The sequence below is a fragment of the Chanos chanos genome, chromosome 7 (assembly GCF_902362185.1).
Source record: "Chanos chanos chromosome 7, fChaCha1.1, whole genome shotgun sequence".
In the NCBI taxonomy this organism is placed as follows: Eukaryota; Metazoa; Chordata; class Actinopteri; order Gonorynchiformes; family Chanidae; genus Chanos; species Chanos chanos.
In genome coordinates, this window is record NC_044501.1 from 8,567,664 (window position 1) to 8,581,401 (window position 13,738).

The window sequence follows — 13,738 nt, forward strand, 5'->3', positions numbered from 1 at the left end:
TCGGGGAGCACTGTTTTTAGAATTAGCATGTAGATTAACCATTGTGTTTTAGAGGTAGAGACAGAAAAATGACAGAAAACTAATGAGATAATGATCTCAAGAATTTGGCACTTCTCTCGCTCTCCTCCCTCTCTCCCTCCCTCCTTCCTTCTCTCTCTCTCTTTCCTTCTTTCTCTCTCTCCCTCTGCCAACCCCCTAAACCGATCTGTCCATCTTTTGTTACTGGGTAATATTTTGCACATGGGCTCTTTGCTGCGGACCCAGGCATGTGTTGAATGGAGTTTATTGTCTGGGCTCAGGCACATGGTTCTGTAACACAGTTGGATCCAGGGGAGAGCCACCCCACAGCACCCCCAGCAGCTGGGACCATATTGGGTTTCACTAATGACTCATGAGAGGAGAGGAGAGGAGAGGAGAGGAGAGGAGAGGAGAGGAGAGGAGAGGAGAGGAGAGGAGAGGAGGGGGTGTGTACTATAGCTTACTGCTCACATTAAGTCAGCATCCTCTTTATGGCAGAGATTAGAATGGCTGTCACTTGAAAGTAGGTAGTTCAATAAATAATGGATCATCTTTTAATGTTTTACAATTACTGTGTGTGTGTGTGTGTGTGTGTGTGTGTGTGTGTGTGTGTGTGTGTGTGTGTGGACATATTGCCCATTGTTTTGTGTGTACATGAATGTGTGCATCCATGTGAGTGTGTGTGTGTGTGTGTGTGTACGTGCGTGTCAGTGTTGACATGGACATATTGTTGTGCCTGTATTTAGGCTCATGCAAATAGAATCCAAAGCGCCCATCAAGATTGGTTGTCGTGGAAACCTCCATTACTCTGTGCAGCTGGCAGCTGAGGCTGGTAAAAGAAGCTTTCCGAAAGAACTCAGGGGAGTGTTTGTGTGCGTGTGCATGAGTGTGTGTGTGTGTGTATATACATGTGCGTGTGTGTGTTTGCATGTGTGTATGTGTGAGTGAGTGTGTGTGAGTGTGAGTGTGTGCGCGTGCGTGAGTGCATGCGTGTGCGTGAGTGTGTGTGTGTGCGTGTGTGTGTTTGTGTGTGCATGTGTGTATGTGCATGTGCGTGTGTGTGTTTGCGTGTGTGTGTGTGTGAGTGTGTGTGTGTGTATGAGTGTGTGTGTGTGTGTGTGTGTGTGTGTATGCGTGTGTGTGTGTGTATGCGTGTGTGCACACATTATTACCACTGCAGTTTTGCTTGAGCAGCCTTGTCTGTCCTTGATCAATACAATAACTCTAAATGTGCCTCCTCCTCATCCTAATATCCTAAAGCAGAAAGAACAGTGGGCCACAGATTCTCAGCTCAGGGTCATTTCCATCCAAAGCCAACAGATAATAGCCACCAAATTATGAACCGTGACGTTACAAAATGATACGACACAAAAAGGACCCTCATAAAGCCGCTGATCCTCCAGCTGAACATTTTAGATCCAAGGCTTTACAAAACATCTCAAATGAAATAAATCTCAAACCACTTTAACGTCTTGTGTCGTGCGATGACTCAGTGTAGTAATTTCCTGTTGTGATTCCCGACCATAAGGTTACAAGACCACTTAATCACCAGTGACTGCCTGATAGCCGTCACCAGATGTACTACAGTGCCGATATTCCCACAGAATCAACAATAAAAAAAAAAAATGCAAATATTGTGAAAGCTTTAGATAGCACGCAGTTCAAACAGAAAAATGTTGAGCAAAAAGAGCAATAGACCCATCATATGACAGTTATATCCGGGTCTGGTTTAGTTTGAACGGCGTTAGCGGTTAAACATTGACACGGGGGGGAAGCGAATCACGATCAAACCCAGCCATGCGAATAGAACACAAAATGAAAAACAAGATCATTTGTTTGACAGAGACATAATTAAAGCGTTGGAATTTTTTTTTTTTTTTTTCGGGCGTAAGGGTCGTGTAAGGAGATCAGCCGGCGGGACGAGGTGAAACAGCGAGATGTGCGACGTAATCGATCTTCGCGCGAGCTCGACGGGGTGTGTGCGTGTGTGTGTGTGTGTGTGTGTGTGTGTGTGGCTTAATGCCATTAATACATTTATTTATAAATGGTAAGCTGAAGTACTGCAACATGGAATTTCTAATGTAATAAGTCATTCTTCTAGGAAACTCACCTCAGACCATATTTATTTACTGGAACGTGTTACATAAGGTAATTCATATCTGAATGTATCCAGGGCAGTCCTGCGTTAGCTTAACTGTGGGACAACAGGGTAACAGTGGGCTAACAAGGCCTTCTAAAGAACATTACAAAGACTCACCAATGTAGACTTATATGCATGTATATGTATGTGCGCACACACACACACACACACATTCGCACACACAGACACAGTGTTGCAAACTCACCAGACATGGTTGGACTTACTTTGGCTACAGATTTAAAGAGGAAAACACCCTGGTTGGCATAATAGCTGGATTTTGGACACTAGATATGTATTTGACCCTTACAGACTTTTCAGTTGACCTGAATGATAAGTCATACTCTTCACGGGGAAGTCGATTTAACGGCTTTTTTCTTTTGCGCCAAAACTGCTCATTTCCCCTGTAACAGTGTAAAACACAACTAAAATAACGGAGATTTCCCAACACAGTGATGGGTGTGACTCGATTAAAAAAATAATTTCCAAAAGAACGCTTTTTTTAGCTGTCAAAAAAAAAAAAAAAAAAAAAAAAAAAAAAACAGAACAAGGTGTTTGGACATGCTGTTTGGAAAAAAAAAAACAGAACAAGGATTTTCTGAGAGAACTGTCATCACGCTGGTACTTCTCTCGTTGGTTTGTTCCGACTGAGAGTGGGAAAAGGCCTGATCTTTTACTGTCTGCATTTAAAACGGGAAGTAAATCTAGTTCTGCTTGGTCAGCTGTACGCTGATACGCTTACCGAATATCAAAATGTAATCGGCAGAAAACATTGGTAAATATTGGTCTTATGAAAATAGCATATCTGAAAAATTTATGTTGACGGTTTAATTAACGGGGGGGGGGGGGGGGGGGGGGGGCAATTTCAAGAACGGGCCCATGCGCTGAATGGGATAAACTTCTTGTTAAAGACCAATGAAAATAGGACACAGGCAGTTGCTTCTAACCTCACATTAGTTGGTACAATTAGACAAGGAAGCCCCGATTACATTATAGATGTAGCCTTTATAGCATGACAAACCAATGACTACTCTCACTGACACATCCCAGAGCGCCTGAATATCCCTGTGGCAAGAGAGTTGAAACACCTTACATATGGTACCTATACCTTCTGGTTATAGCTGAGGATAAAGCTGCAATATTTTATTATTGACGGAATTGAGCAGCTCAACAGTCAAAAATCAAAACCCTATTATCAGTGGTGTGCTGCTGTGGGCATAATGTCTTGCATATGACAACATCGTAAAGCCCTTTTTTTAGCAAAAAAAAAACAACTATGAGGAAAGCGTCGCCATCCACATGATCTGACACTGATGAAATATTGTATGTGTACATGGAGCGTAATGGCGGCGTGAGGGGGGAAAAATGTGCAGGCCATGTGTGTGTGGCGGAGGGAAACGCCTAATTTGTGGTACCAACCCAAACTGTTCGGCTGCGAACCAGTGATTTCATTTTGATCAAAGTCGTTGTGTTTTGAACGCCAGGGCCAAGAGCTTATTATTGTTCCGTTTTTCTGCTCGCATAAAAAGGGAGAAGATGACATAGAGTAAACATTATCGCTAACGCTCAAACGTTGTAAACACAGACGAGGCACCATTGTAATGATCGGATACAGACATATCATATTGTCCAGTAGTCTAATTCTCTTTGTTCTTCAGTCTTCAAGAAGAATAGTGTTGTGGTGTACAGGGTGTGTATGTCTTAAAATTTGATCCAAATGAGATATTTCCACTTCCAAATGGACCACAATCAAAATTCTCTAGTCGTAGCTGATTACTGTTTGCTAAAATCATAGCTAATGAGGGAATGGATGCCATAGTTACCGCCTGAGCTGTTGGAAATCTAAGTTGTAGTTTAAGTAGCGAAAGTACAGATTGTGACCTATCAGTAACCTATCGGTGTGGCTACTCAGATGGTCATTAGCCAATCAAAACCCTCTCTGAAAAGAGGACTTTCTCAGAAGAGGACAGTGCTGTTGTTGAGTTGTTGTACAACCAGGGTGTACTGAAACCTCGATGAGTGAAAGGTGAGGTTGTGTGACCCTTTTTTTGACGTTCACTTGGTTTGTCTGTTAGAGTATGGGCAAGCAGAGAGTTCTCCAATACAGAGAGGAGAGAATTGGTCCAGTTTCCTCAGGAGCTCCTGAAACCCCTGCAAATCACATTCTCTTTTGTTGGGCTTTGACCATAGTGTACTTGACAAGTATAAAACAGTTTGCCTTTGATCTCACGCTAATGAAACTACTCCATTATCAAATAATTAAACACAACATGCTAGCACTAAATGCACTGTATGTCACTGTAGCCACAAATGGTAGTAAGACTATGTCTAAAGGATATTTTTACTGACTCACTGATCGACTTTCTTCCCTTAAGTTTATGCAGTGTTCAGTTAGGCTATACCACGACAAAACAGTATGAATGTTCTTCGTTAATTCTGTGGTTTTAAATCAACAATGTGGATCCATTATGTTATATACTGCAAGGTATTTCTGACTCAGCGGCAGTAGAACTTAGGTATGTCGTACAGTTTATATTCTAGCGGAGAAGACGGTTGTGATAAGACCTATAAGGAGGCGAGAAACGGTACTGACAGCCCTCGCTGACTCCACCTTTTATGTAAATGAAGGTGTGAAGCTGGTGCCTGCTGCGAGCTTACAGTGAATGAGGAGCGGACCGCCCGTACTCTCAACGTCAAGTAGGAGTGTTCGTCTGTTTACATCTGTTCCGAGGGCGACACAGGGCTTTTGGACAAGATAATAATGCCGAAGTCATGGGTTTATAGCGACTTCAAAGCAAAATAATCGGGGAATTAAGAACGGAGATCGGGAGAACCTACCGGCGTTGAGTCATGGGAGGCCAAATAACGAGAAATGCCTTGTACGGTGAGGAAGTCCGACTGTAATCTATAACCGTTGCGTTTTGCATAGGCTGACAATCTATATTTATTTAATGTGCTGTTGTCACGTCCTGTTACTGATTTTTCTATGCAGGATATAATATTTGCCCGCAAAGCTTTCAAACAAGCTAAAGAACGTTACATTAGTCTCTGTAGATCTACCTTAAGTGTCAGGAACGCACGCAGATCGTTCATACGCACGCATATTAGTGAACATCATACATATACGTACATCTGAACTGAAAGGGAAATATTACTTATTCGTGATAACCATGTGGGAATTCTCGTTAACCGTCTTTTGGCGTCTCATAAGAAGGTCAATTTTCCCATGAAGACATGTTTGGCTTGAGAGCATATTGCATGATTTTTTTTCAAGGCTCTCCTGTTCCTCTTTCTGCCAGACATAACGGCGTAGCTGCGCGGAGCGTGAGAAAGAGTGTGGAATTTGTGGGGATTCCCTCGTTCGCTAGGAAAAAGAGAATTTTAGTAGGCGCCTCGTTCGTGTGGATTTTCCACTACCTTACTGTTTACTAGCTGCGCACAGCTGGCTCGTGTGCGAGGCCAACAAAATCAATAAATCTATGTTTTGTCTTAGGCTACACACGAACCTATATCACATTGTTGATATTTGTCATAAGTACTTAAAATTACATGTTGTGCTTCAGGACAATTACAGCCATTTCCATAACAAACATATTTGCCGGAAAATATGATTCATTTTCCAGTCATTATATGTTTCTGAGGTGCCTAAACGCGTCTGTCAACACATTGGTCTCCCATCTGAAATGTCTTATACTTATCCATCACGGATCTTGTATGTTTCAGGTTTGAATTGCAGGACGGATAAACTTGTAGGCTGTATACAGTACATGTATTGTCTGGTCAGGTGTGTGCTCTCTGCCATAGTACGTGACGTGGACAGGAGGTTAAGCTCCAACCTTTGCGGTTCCACTCCACGTGATCATCTGGTCTAATTAAAGCGTGGTGATTTATCCAATTAGGTAAATAAGAACTGGTTGCAACAAGCTACAGCTCGCGATCTCTCAAGGTTATTCGGCGTCTTTATGAGGCTCCTATTAAGAGACGCCCTGTTCTGTGGGTCCCTTCTCGACAGGAATAGGCTGTCGACTTTTACAACCGTTGACAAAAAGTGATAAATCTGCATCACTCTTATAAAACTGTTTACAAAACAGATATTTTGCATTGTTTCTGATTTGAATCACCTGTGATGTTATAGGGTCTCAAAATGAAGTCAACAGAAATTTAGAGATTTTGGCACTATAAAAATCCCTCTGTGTACTCTCGCTAACCCAAGCAGTATGGTTCATCGGTCCCAACTATTTTAGCCTGCTTGGAAAACTGAATCCCTGTTGATAAAATGATTGAGTGTGTGCACTTTTTCTTGTGCACACCCAGATTGGCTATCTATGGTCAATGAATCGTTCTCTGTCTGAAATCAGGTTTGGACAGTTGATCTTCGTTCCTGTAGGGATCAAATTGAATTGCCTCAGTCATGAGACACAGTTCTAAACGAGAACACACAACACAAATATTTTGACGTGCAGATCTATAAATACATAAATTAATCAATTAAAAATACTTATTGGCAACGAGTGTAATTTTTTGCAAATCATATTAAATTCAGCAAGAACACTTTATTTCATCCTCGCTGAGTTGATGTTACTCAGTTTATTTGTAAACCTACTTGTTAAAATGAATCGATTCAGAGAGGCGTCTTTGAGAAGACAGGAAAGGTTGAAGTGAATGTAGATGACGAACACAAACGTTTGTGTATTCATATATCTGTTTGCTGTTACATTAAACACTGACGATGCTTGCAAGAAAAGGTCTTCGTTGTTATGACAGAGAGATGTCGTTACGTACAATGACCTTAAATGAATGCGCGAGAGCCATAGAACACGAGAGAGGTGTAAGGCTGTAAAATCCCCCCTTGTACTGATCACACTCCGTTACCATGGTGTGACAGAAACATATGTCTTAGGGTCAGGTGGCACTGTTGCTTAGTAACCATGCCTGGCGTCTCTCTCTCTCTCTCTCTCTCTCTCTCGCTCGCTCGCTCGCTCTCTCTCTCTCTGTGTGTCTGTGTGTGTGCGTGTAGGGTTTTTTTGTGCGAAAATTATAATTAATTTATGCGTTAGGTTTAAGAAGCAGACAGCCTGAAAGCAGCGCTTCGTGTTTATCTTTGAAACAGATCACCTGAAGGGCAACGAGAGAACAGACTATGACGTCGACTGCATCCTGGTTTTTATTAGTGTGGCATACAGCGCTCTATTAAGCAGTTGGTACCAGACACAGTGAGGGTGCATGCAGGCGATTATCTAAAAAAGTATCAGATCCGTCGTAAATTGTGACTGGAAATTACATGCTGTTTGGAAAGAAGAACCGAACATCTTGTCATTAAAAAATCTCAGTGTTTGGAACTGCATACCACACAGCACACCGGAAATCGCTATAAAAATAAATAAGTAATAAAAGAAAAAATAAACAAAGAACTAGCAGTAGGTAGTGTTTCCAACGGGCAGCCTAATTTTACACACGGGCTGCAGCTGAGGTTTCAACTTTAAACTGTATAGAGGAACAACAGGAATACTCTGCCTTTCTTCTAAACAGTATACGTATTCCTTCTGTATGTACCATAGCTCTCTTCATTAGATTAGTATAACACGTCATCCCGGATGATCTCAATGTGCGTGCGTGTGTGTGTGTGTGTGTGTGTGTGTGGGAGTGCCAAGGTGTCTGCACAGCATGCATCTGTTGAGTTGTTCTGTCCCGGTCATTATGCCATGACGTTAACATCTAAATTATTTATATGCCACTGTCTCTTTTGCCGCGTCTAATAAATGGCTTTTTGCTAATAGCTCCATTTATATGATGGGACGTGTCGTTCTCCCTCCGTACTGTACTGTATTACTCGGCTTCCCACTGACAATATTTATACTTAGCACCATCATGCTATACACAGAACTGATGTTTCATTTATCTACAGCTGATAAAAAAAACATGTTTTTTGTTATGATCGAACCTATGTAGAGGCGGCCAGGGAGAGTCAACCGACAGGAATGTCAAATGGTATGAGTAAATAGTTCAACGGCATGACCTGCAGGTAGCAGCTATTCTTAGTAATGGAGTTGTAGAGACCATAGCATTGCCTCTAACTTTGGTGCTTTTTACTGAATTTAACATTCAGAAGTGATCGACTGTGGATATTCTAAATGCATGCGTGCAAAAACCTGTCCTCAGAATAAATATGACGTCATAGCGAAGCGAGTTCATCTCATGTGTTGGTGCTTCTGTACAGTGTGAGTTTGTCTAATGACTACAACAAAGAAAACATACGTGTTCTTACAGTAGTTGACTGAAGTCTTTGTGTTCACACTTTGTGAAATATCTGAATGCAGTTTTTCTTTTATTTGCCATCCACTGTTGGTACGATGTACAATAGATTAGCTGTTAGAGTAATCCAGTGGGATTAAGGACACTTAATGTGAAGGAGTGGTCGCACAGCCTGGGAGAGCAAATAGATTCTCTTTGGTGCACAGTCGTTGTGGTGCTTACACCCGTCTGGAAAATGTCGTTTACTCCGGGGTGCTTATTTGATTATAACTGTTGCCGTGCCGCCGCCGTTTGATTAAAGTTTGTTTAAAGTTAAACTGCACAGTCGAGGCAGACTTTGCAAACAGCCCTGTCATGAGCCCCGAGCCTAACGGGGGTGTGTAAACGTCTTCATAATCATAATCACCCTCAGACGCCTTCAAACAGTAAAATCCGCCTGACCACGGTAAATACAGAGAAAACGTATTGAATGTCATAGTTAAAAAGATCGATAATTTTTTTTTTATGTTTGGCTGGTTGGTTGGTTTCAAGGCAGGCGCTTTCAGACACGGAAGACTTTTGGATGGAAAAATCAGAAAATCAGCCAACCACTTGCTTTCTTATGCATATTACATGTGTTCTCAGAGAAGAGACGTCTGCTTAACATCCAAATTTTGTGTCTAAACTTTACGTCTATTTATCTCTCACCAGCTAGAGTCACATAAACCTTTCCCGAGACATTTTAAGGAGAACTTTTACAGTTTGAACAAAACGCACGCCTACACTGACCTAAAGGCTGTGCCTTTGTTATTGACATTTTAAGTATTTTAAAAATAAATACACAAACAATTTTCTCTTGGGCCCACGCCAAAACAACCTTGACGCTTTGTGTGTGTGTGTGAGAGAGAGAGAGAGTTTCCAGGTCGATGGTACATGCAGATGGCTTTGTGTAGCATTTCGCTGAAACTAAGTGGGAGGCTTGTCTATTCCTCTTTCTGCAAACGATAGGCTCACGGCCTTCGCCACGGCAACGGTACTTCTCTATCCACACGTCAACTACAGTAAGTCGTTGCCACGATGATGTGTTTGGTCACGTGGCCTCTCGGAACTACGGTTTGATTATAATACAGTGTTATTAGGACTCCGTGTTCAGGGAAACAGTTCTCGTCTCGGTCTTTGATGAAACGTCCCTTCGCAGCTTTTTTTTTGGTCTAAATTTATTGACGCTTACTTGAGTTTGTTCCTTTTTAGACCTCGAAATTTCTAGTGTCAGGTGTCTGACCTGTTCCTCATCTATCTCGTTTTTTGGTCCGTCTAAAACCCTTTAAACCAAAGATGGATTGAAAATAATGGGTAAAAATAAAGTCTAAAAAAAAAAAAAAAAGCTTGTTCTGGCAGTAAAGATGAAGTCCATTCATGGCTGCTTGAAGCAAATGCCAAATCCACACACTTTCTGTTCCCCGCACTGGATGATATGCTGTCTTTCATATCCTCACAAATATGATTTTCATAGCTGAGAAACGTATATTAAAAACCCTTGAGTAAATATATGCTTTTATTAAACAGAAAGTCCCAGTCTCTGGGAGTCAGGTCGTAGCATCCTGGGTAAATATTTGAATAACCAACTGTTATAACTTGATTTGCATATCACTGTAATACCCCCACACTGACTCACTTGGCCGGGTTACTGAACCGAAAGTTACACGTGCCCCGGCATGGAAGAAACGTTCTCATTCAGAACTCACAGCAGCATAATCGTTGGCAAGGTGACCTGCATGCTTGACCCTTACCCTTTTTTTAATGTTTTGGGGTTTTTTTTTTCTTCACCAGCATATGTATTCTTGTAAACGCTTTTGAGTGAAACACAACGCTTTTTGTTGTGGAAACACACGGCCTGCCTCAAAGCGCGCTGGAGTGTACGCGCACGACGTTTGTGTGTACACATCACGTGACATCTCTGACCTTTTTTAGAGGTGTGTAAAACCATACTGGACCTGTCAGACTAATTAGGCTACTACAGGTTAGTGACAGGAGCAGCTGGTCAGGTTTGGTACAAACAGGCAAATGAAAAAAAAAAACCACGGCTCTGTCGCCTTCCTCTGGAGAAGGAGCATCTATTTCCAGTCTCGTATTCGGACATCGACTCAAGCTACCTCCACTGGGAGTCTGAGAACACATGAATAACAGTTGGGTTGGACTGTATTGCTTACCACATTGTTACTGTTTTGTCCCGTGAGTAGATAATTACGCGTCGAATGTAAACGCCTGGAGTCGATATTTGTCATTGTGTCAAACGTATGGCAGCCGAAGACAAAGAGGTTCTCTGGAACCTGAAAAGGCCTCGTCTTGGTTTTAAACCACAAATACACTGAGTGTTCCTGACTTTCAACAAGTAGGTTGTAGTTAATATGTACTTTGGCACTTTCTTTTATCCGCTGGAAATAATTATGAATTTCCACAAGACAAAAAAAAAAAAAAAAAGGAAAAACAACATCGACATCAGTATTCGAAACTGGCACTCTTGAATATATTTTTGATAAATGTGTATTTGGAATATAATATTTTTTTCCCATATGGGAATGTAGTCTCCTAAACCACAGAATGTTCCAGAATGATTGTTATTCTCTCTGGCTAAGTGCTTAATCTGAATAGATGAGAAAGTAAAGTAAGTTTGGGTTAATATGGCTTAGACCTGTGATAGATTGCTAAGAAAGCTTTCAGCTGAATCCTAAAGATGCGTCGACACGCAGATGGAAGAAAACCCTTTTAACGCTGAAATTGCGCATAAAGATTGACTGAATTATCAGCTATAGATTTCTCACATCCCCTGAAGCAGATCTGTACGCTGTACAATTAGATTTGTTCCGGAACGCTGTTATGTTGCGTGTTCTTATGTAAGTGATGTTCCACTGTTGCTTGGTTGCTTGATAAATGAATGGGCATTGTGAGAGATATTGTGACATTAATGGTGTACGTGAGTTCCGTAGCTCGAGGGAACAGTGTTCTTTCTTCGCAGACGGGAGATCAACGTCATATTCTTTTTTTATTTGTTGTTCTTAGATTCTATACAGGTTCTATTTACAGCAGGTTCGAGTACAGCTTGATCTTATGTCTCCATGCGGTAGTATGTTTGCTTTTATTAACTGGGCATGACAGCTGGAGCTAGGCCTTGAAAATCATTGGAAGATTCTTTGCTTCGGTGATACCATTTTTGTCTGATTATTAATGTGCTGCGTTTTTTGTACTGGAGGATGAAGAAGGCGGAAGAAAAAAAAAAAAATCACGGTCCTAGCCTTGAGTACGTGGAGACTTTTGTTGCTACGGAAACATGAGATCGCGCTTAACTTCCATTTGATTCTGTCCAGCTGGGGCCTTTTTCACTTGTTCGCGCTTTGGTTTTAATCTGGCCAGACCATGTGTGTAACACACAATGAGCAAGTCCCATTTGACACACACACACGCACAGACACGCACACACATGCACAGACACGCGCACACACACGGACACACACACGCACACACACAATGTTTATAGGCCTTTTGGGATGGATTATTGTCTTTTTTGTTTTGTTTTGTTTTGTGCAGAGAAAGTGGGTGAGCCACAGTCAGATAAGAGAGAGCTTGTGTGTGTGTGGGTGTGGGTGTGTGTGTGTGGTGGGGGGTCTTTGTATATCTCTGTGTGTGTTTGTTTGTTTACGTGCGTGCCTGTGTGTGTGGGGGTGGTGGGGGGGGGTCTTTGTGTATCTGTTTGTGTGTATGTGTGTGTGTGTGTGTGTGTGTTTGGTGGTGGGCAGCCTTTTTTTTTTTGGTTTTTTTTTGTTCATCATCGATTCAATAGAATGAAAGCAGGTGGAGATCTCAGCACAGCTTTATCTGCGTAGCCCAGGAAGTCCACAGACGGTGGGCCAACATTCAACATCCACCGCTCTTAAAATCTCACAAATCGCACAGTTTGCGCACAAAGAATCACAGACACGACGAAAACAAATCACGACGTCTTTACAGTGACAGCTTTACTGTGTGCTAGAACGTTCTGGGGGAAGGCACTGAGGTTCTTGTTCTCCGGTAATGCCATGAATGGAAGGATAGTTTGAGTTTACGACCACAGTGCAGAGATGTTTCAGTACTATGAACTGTAAGAATCAGAAGTTGCATTTCCTCAACTTTAAGCTAATCCTAAAGCAAAACAGTCATTTATAGAGTGTACAGAACAGGACCCGACAGATTGGCCATCTCTGCCATTGGTTTTTGACATCATCTTTAAAGCTGCTGCCAACAGCCAAACCAGCACCACTAGACAAAGCTATTTTCGAACGCAGGGTGCATTACACAACCCACAAGCCATATTTTGTGATGAAGTGTTAGTTTTCATCAGTACAGACTAAAAGTCACGAACCTTAAATCCGAACTGGAGAGGTGCAAACGCTATTTCGCCTTGAAAATCGTTTTTTTTTTTTTGGCAGTACAGTCCGTTCCGAAACGTGGCTCTCATCCAGAATAATCCAGACTAGTAACACAGACTAAAAAAAAAAAATCAGCGTGCCAGACCCGAGAGGTCATCGCACACTACAGACTGTAAATGGGTCAGATCAAACCAACTGCCCAATAACCTGATGGGATTAGATTTGGTTTATTGATCTGAAAACCAATGGCAGGCTTCAGTTTGACTGTGTAAAGGCAACATCACTGTTCAAATAAACAGCTGGAAACTCTTTGAACTCTCAGTTCTCGTAAGATCCTTTTTTTGTTTAAAAAAAATAAATAAATAAAAACTTCGAAATTTGGTGGAAATACAAAAAAAAAGTTTGCTGGTTTGAAGCCAGGGCTAAGTGAAATCGGATTACGTACAGAGACATTAAATCAACATTTAATTTAATTAACTACCTCTCTCTCCCTCTCCCTCGCCCTCTCCTTCTCCCTCTCCCTTTCTCTCTCTCCCTCTCCTTCTCCCTCTCCTTCTCCCTCTCCCTTTCTCTCTCTCCCTCTCCCTCTACCTTTCTCCCTCTCTCTCTCCCTCTCCTTCTCCCTCTCCCTTTCTCTCTCCCTCTCTCTCTCCCTCTCCCTCTCCCTCTCCCTCTCCCTCTCCCTCTCCCTCTCCTTCTCCCTCTCCCTCTCCTTCTCCCTCTCCCTTACTCTCTCTCCCTCTCCCTCTACCTTTCTCCCTCTCTCTCTCCCTCTCCTTCTCCCTCTCCCTTTCTCTCTCCCTCTCTCTCTCCCTCTCCCTCTCCCTCTCCTTCTCCCTCTCCCTTACTCTCTCTCCCTCTCCCTCTCCTTCTCCCTCTCTCTCTCTCTCCCTCTCCCTCTACCTTTCTCCCTCTCCTTCTCCCTCTCCCTTTCTCTCTCTCTCTCTCC

At 42.3% G+C, this 13,738-nt stretch overlaps 1 protein-coding gene across 1 annotated transcript in view; it reads left to right on the forward strand.

The window, feature by feature from the left end:
* The first annotated feature begins 5,005 nt into the window (after window positions 1–5,005).
* neurl1aa (neuralized E3 ubiquitin protein ligase 1Aa) overlaps window positions 5,006–13,738 on the forward strand; it is a 35,078-nt gene continuing 26,345 nt past the window's right edge. The window contains exon 1 of the mRNA XM_030780574.1: window positions 5,006–5,039. Coding sequence (XP_030636434.1) covers window positions 5,006–5,039 — 34 coding nt within the window. The remainder of the gene's footprint in view (window positions 5,040–13,738) is intronic.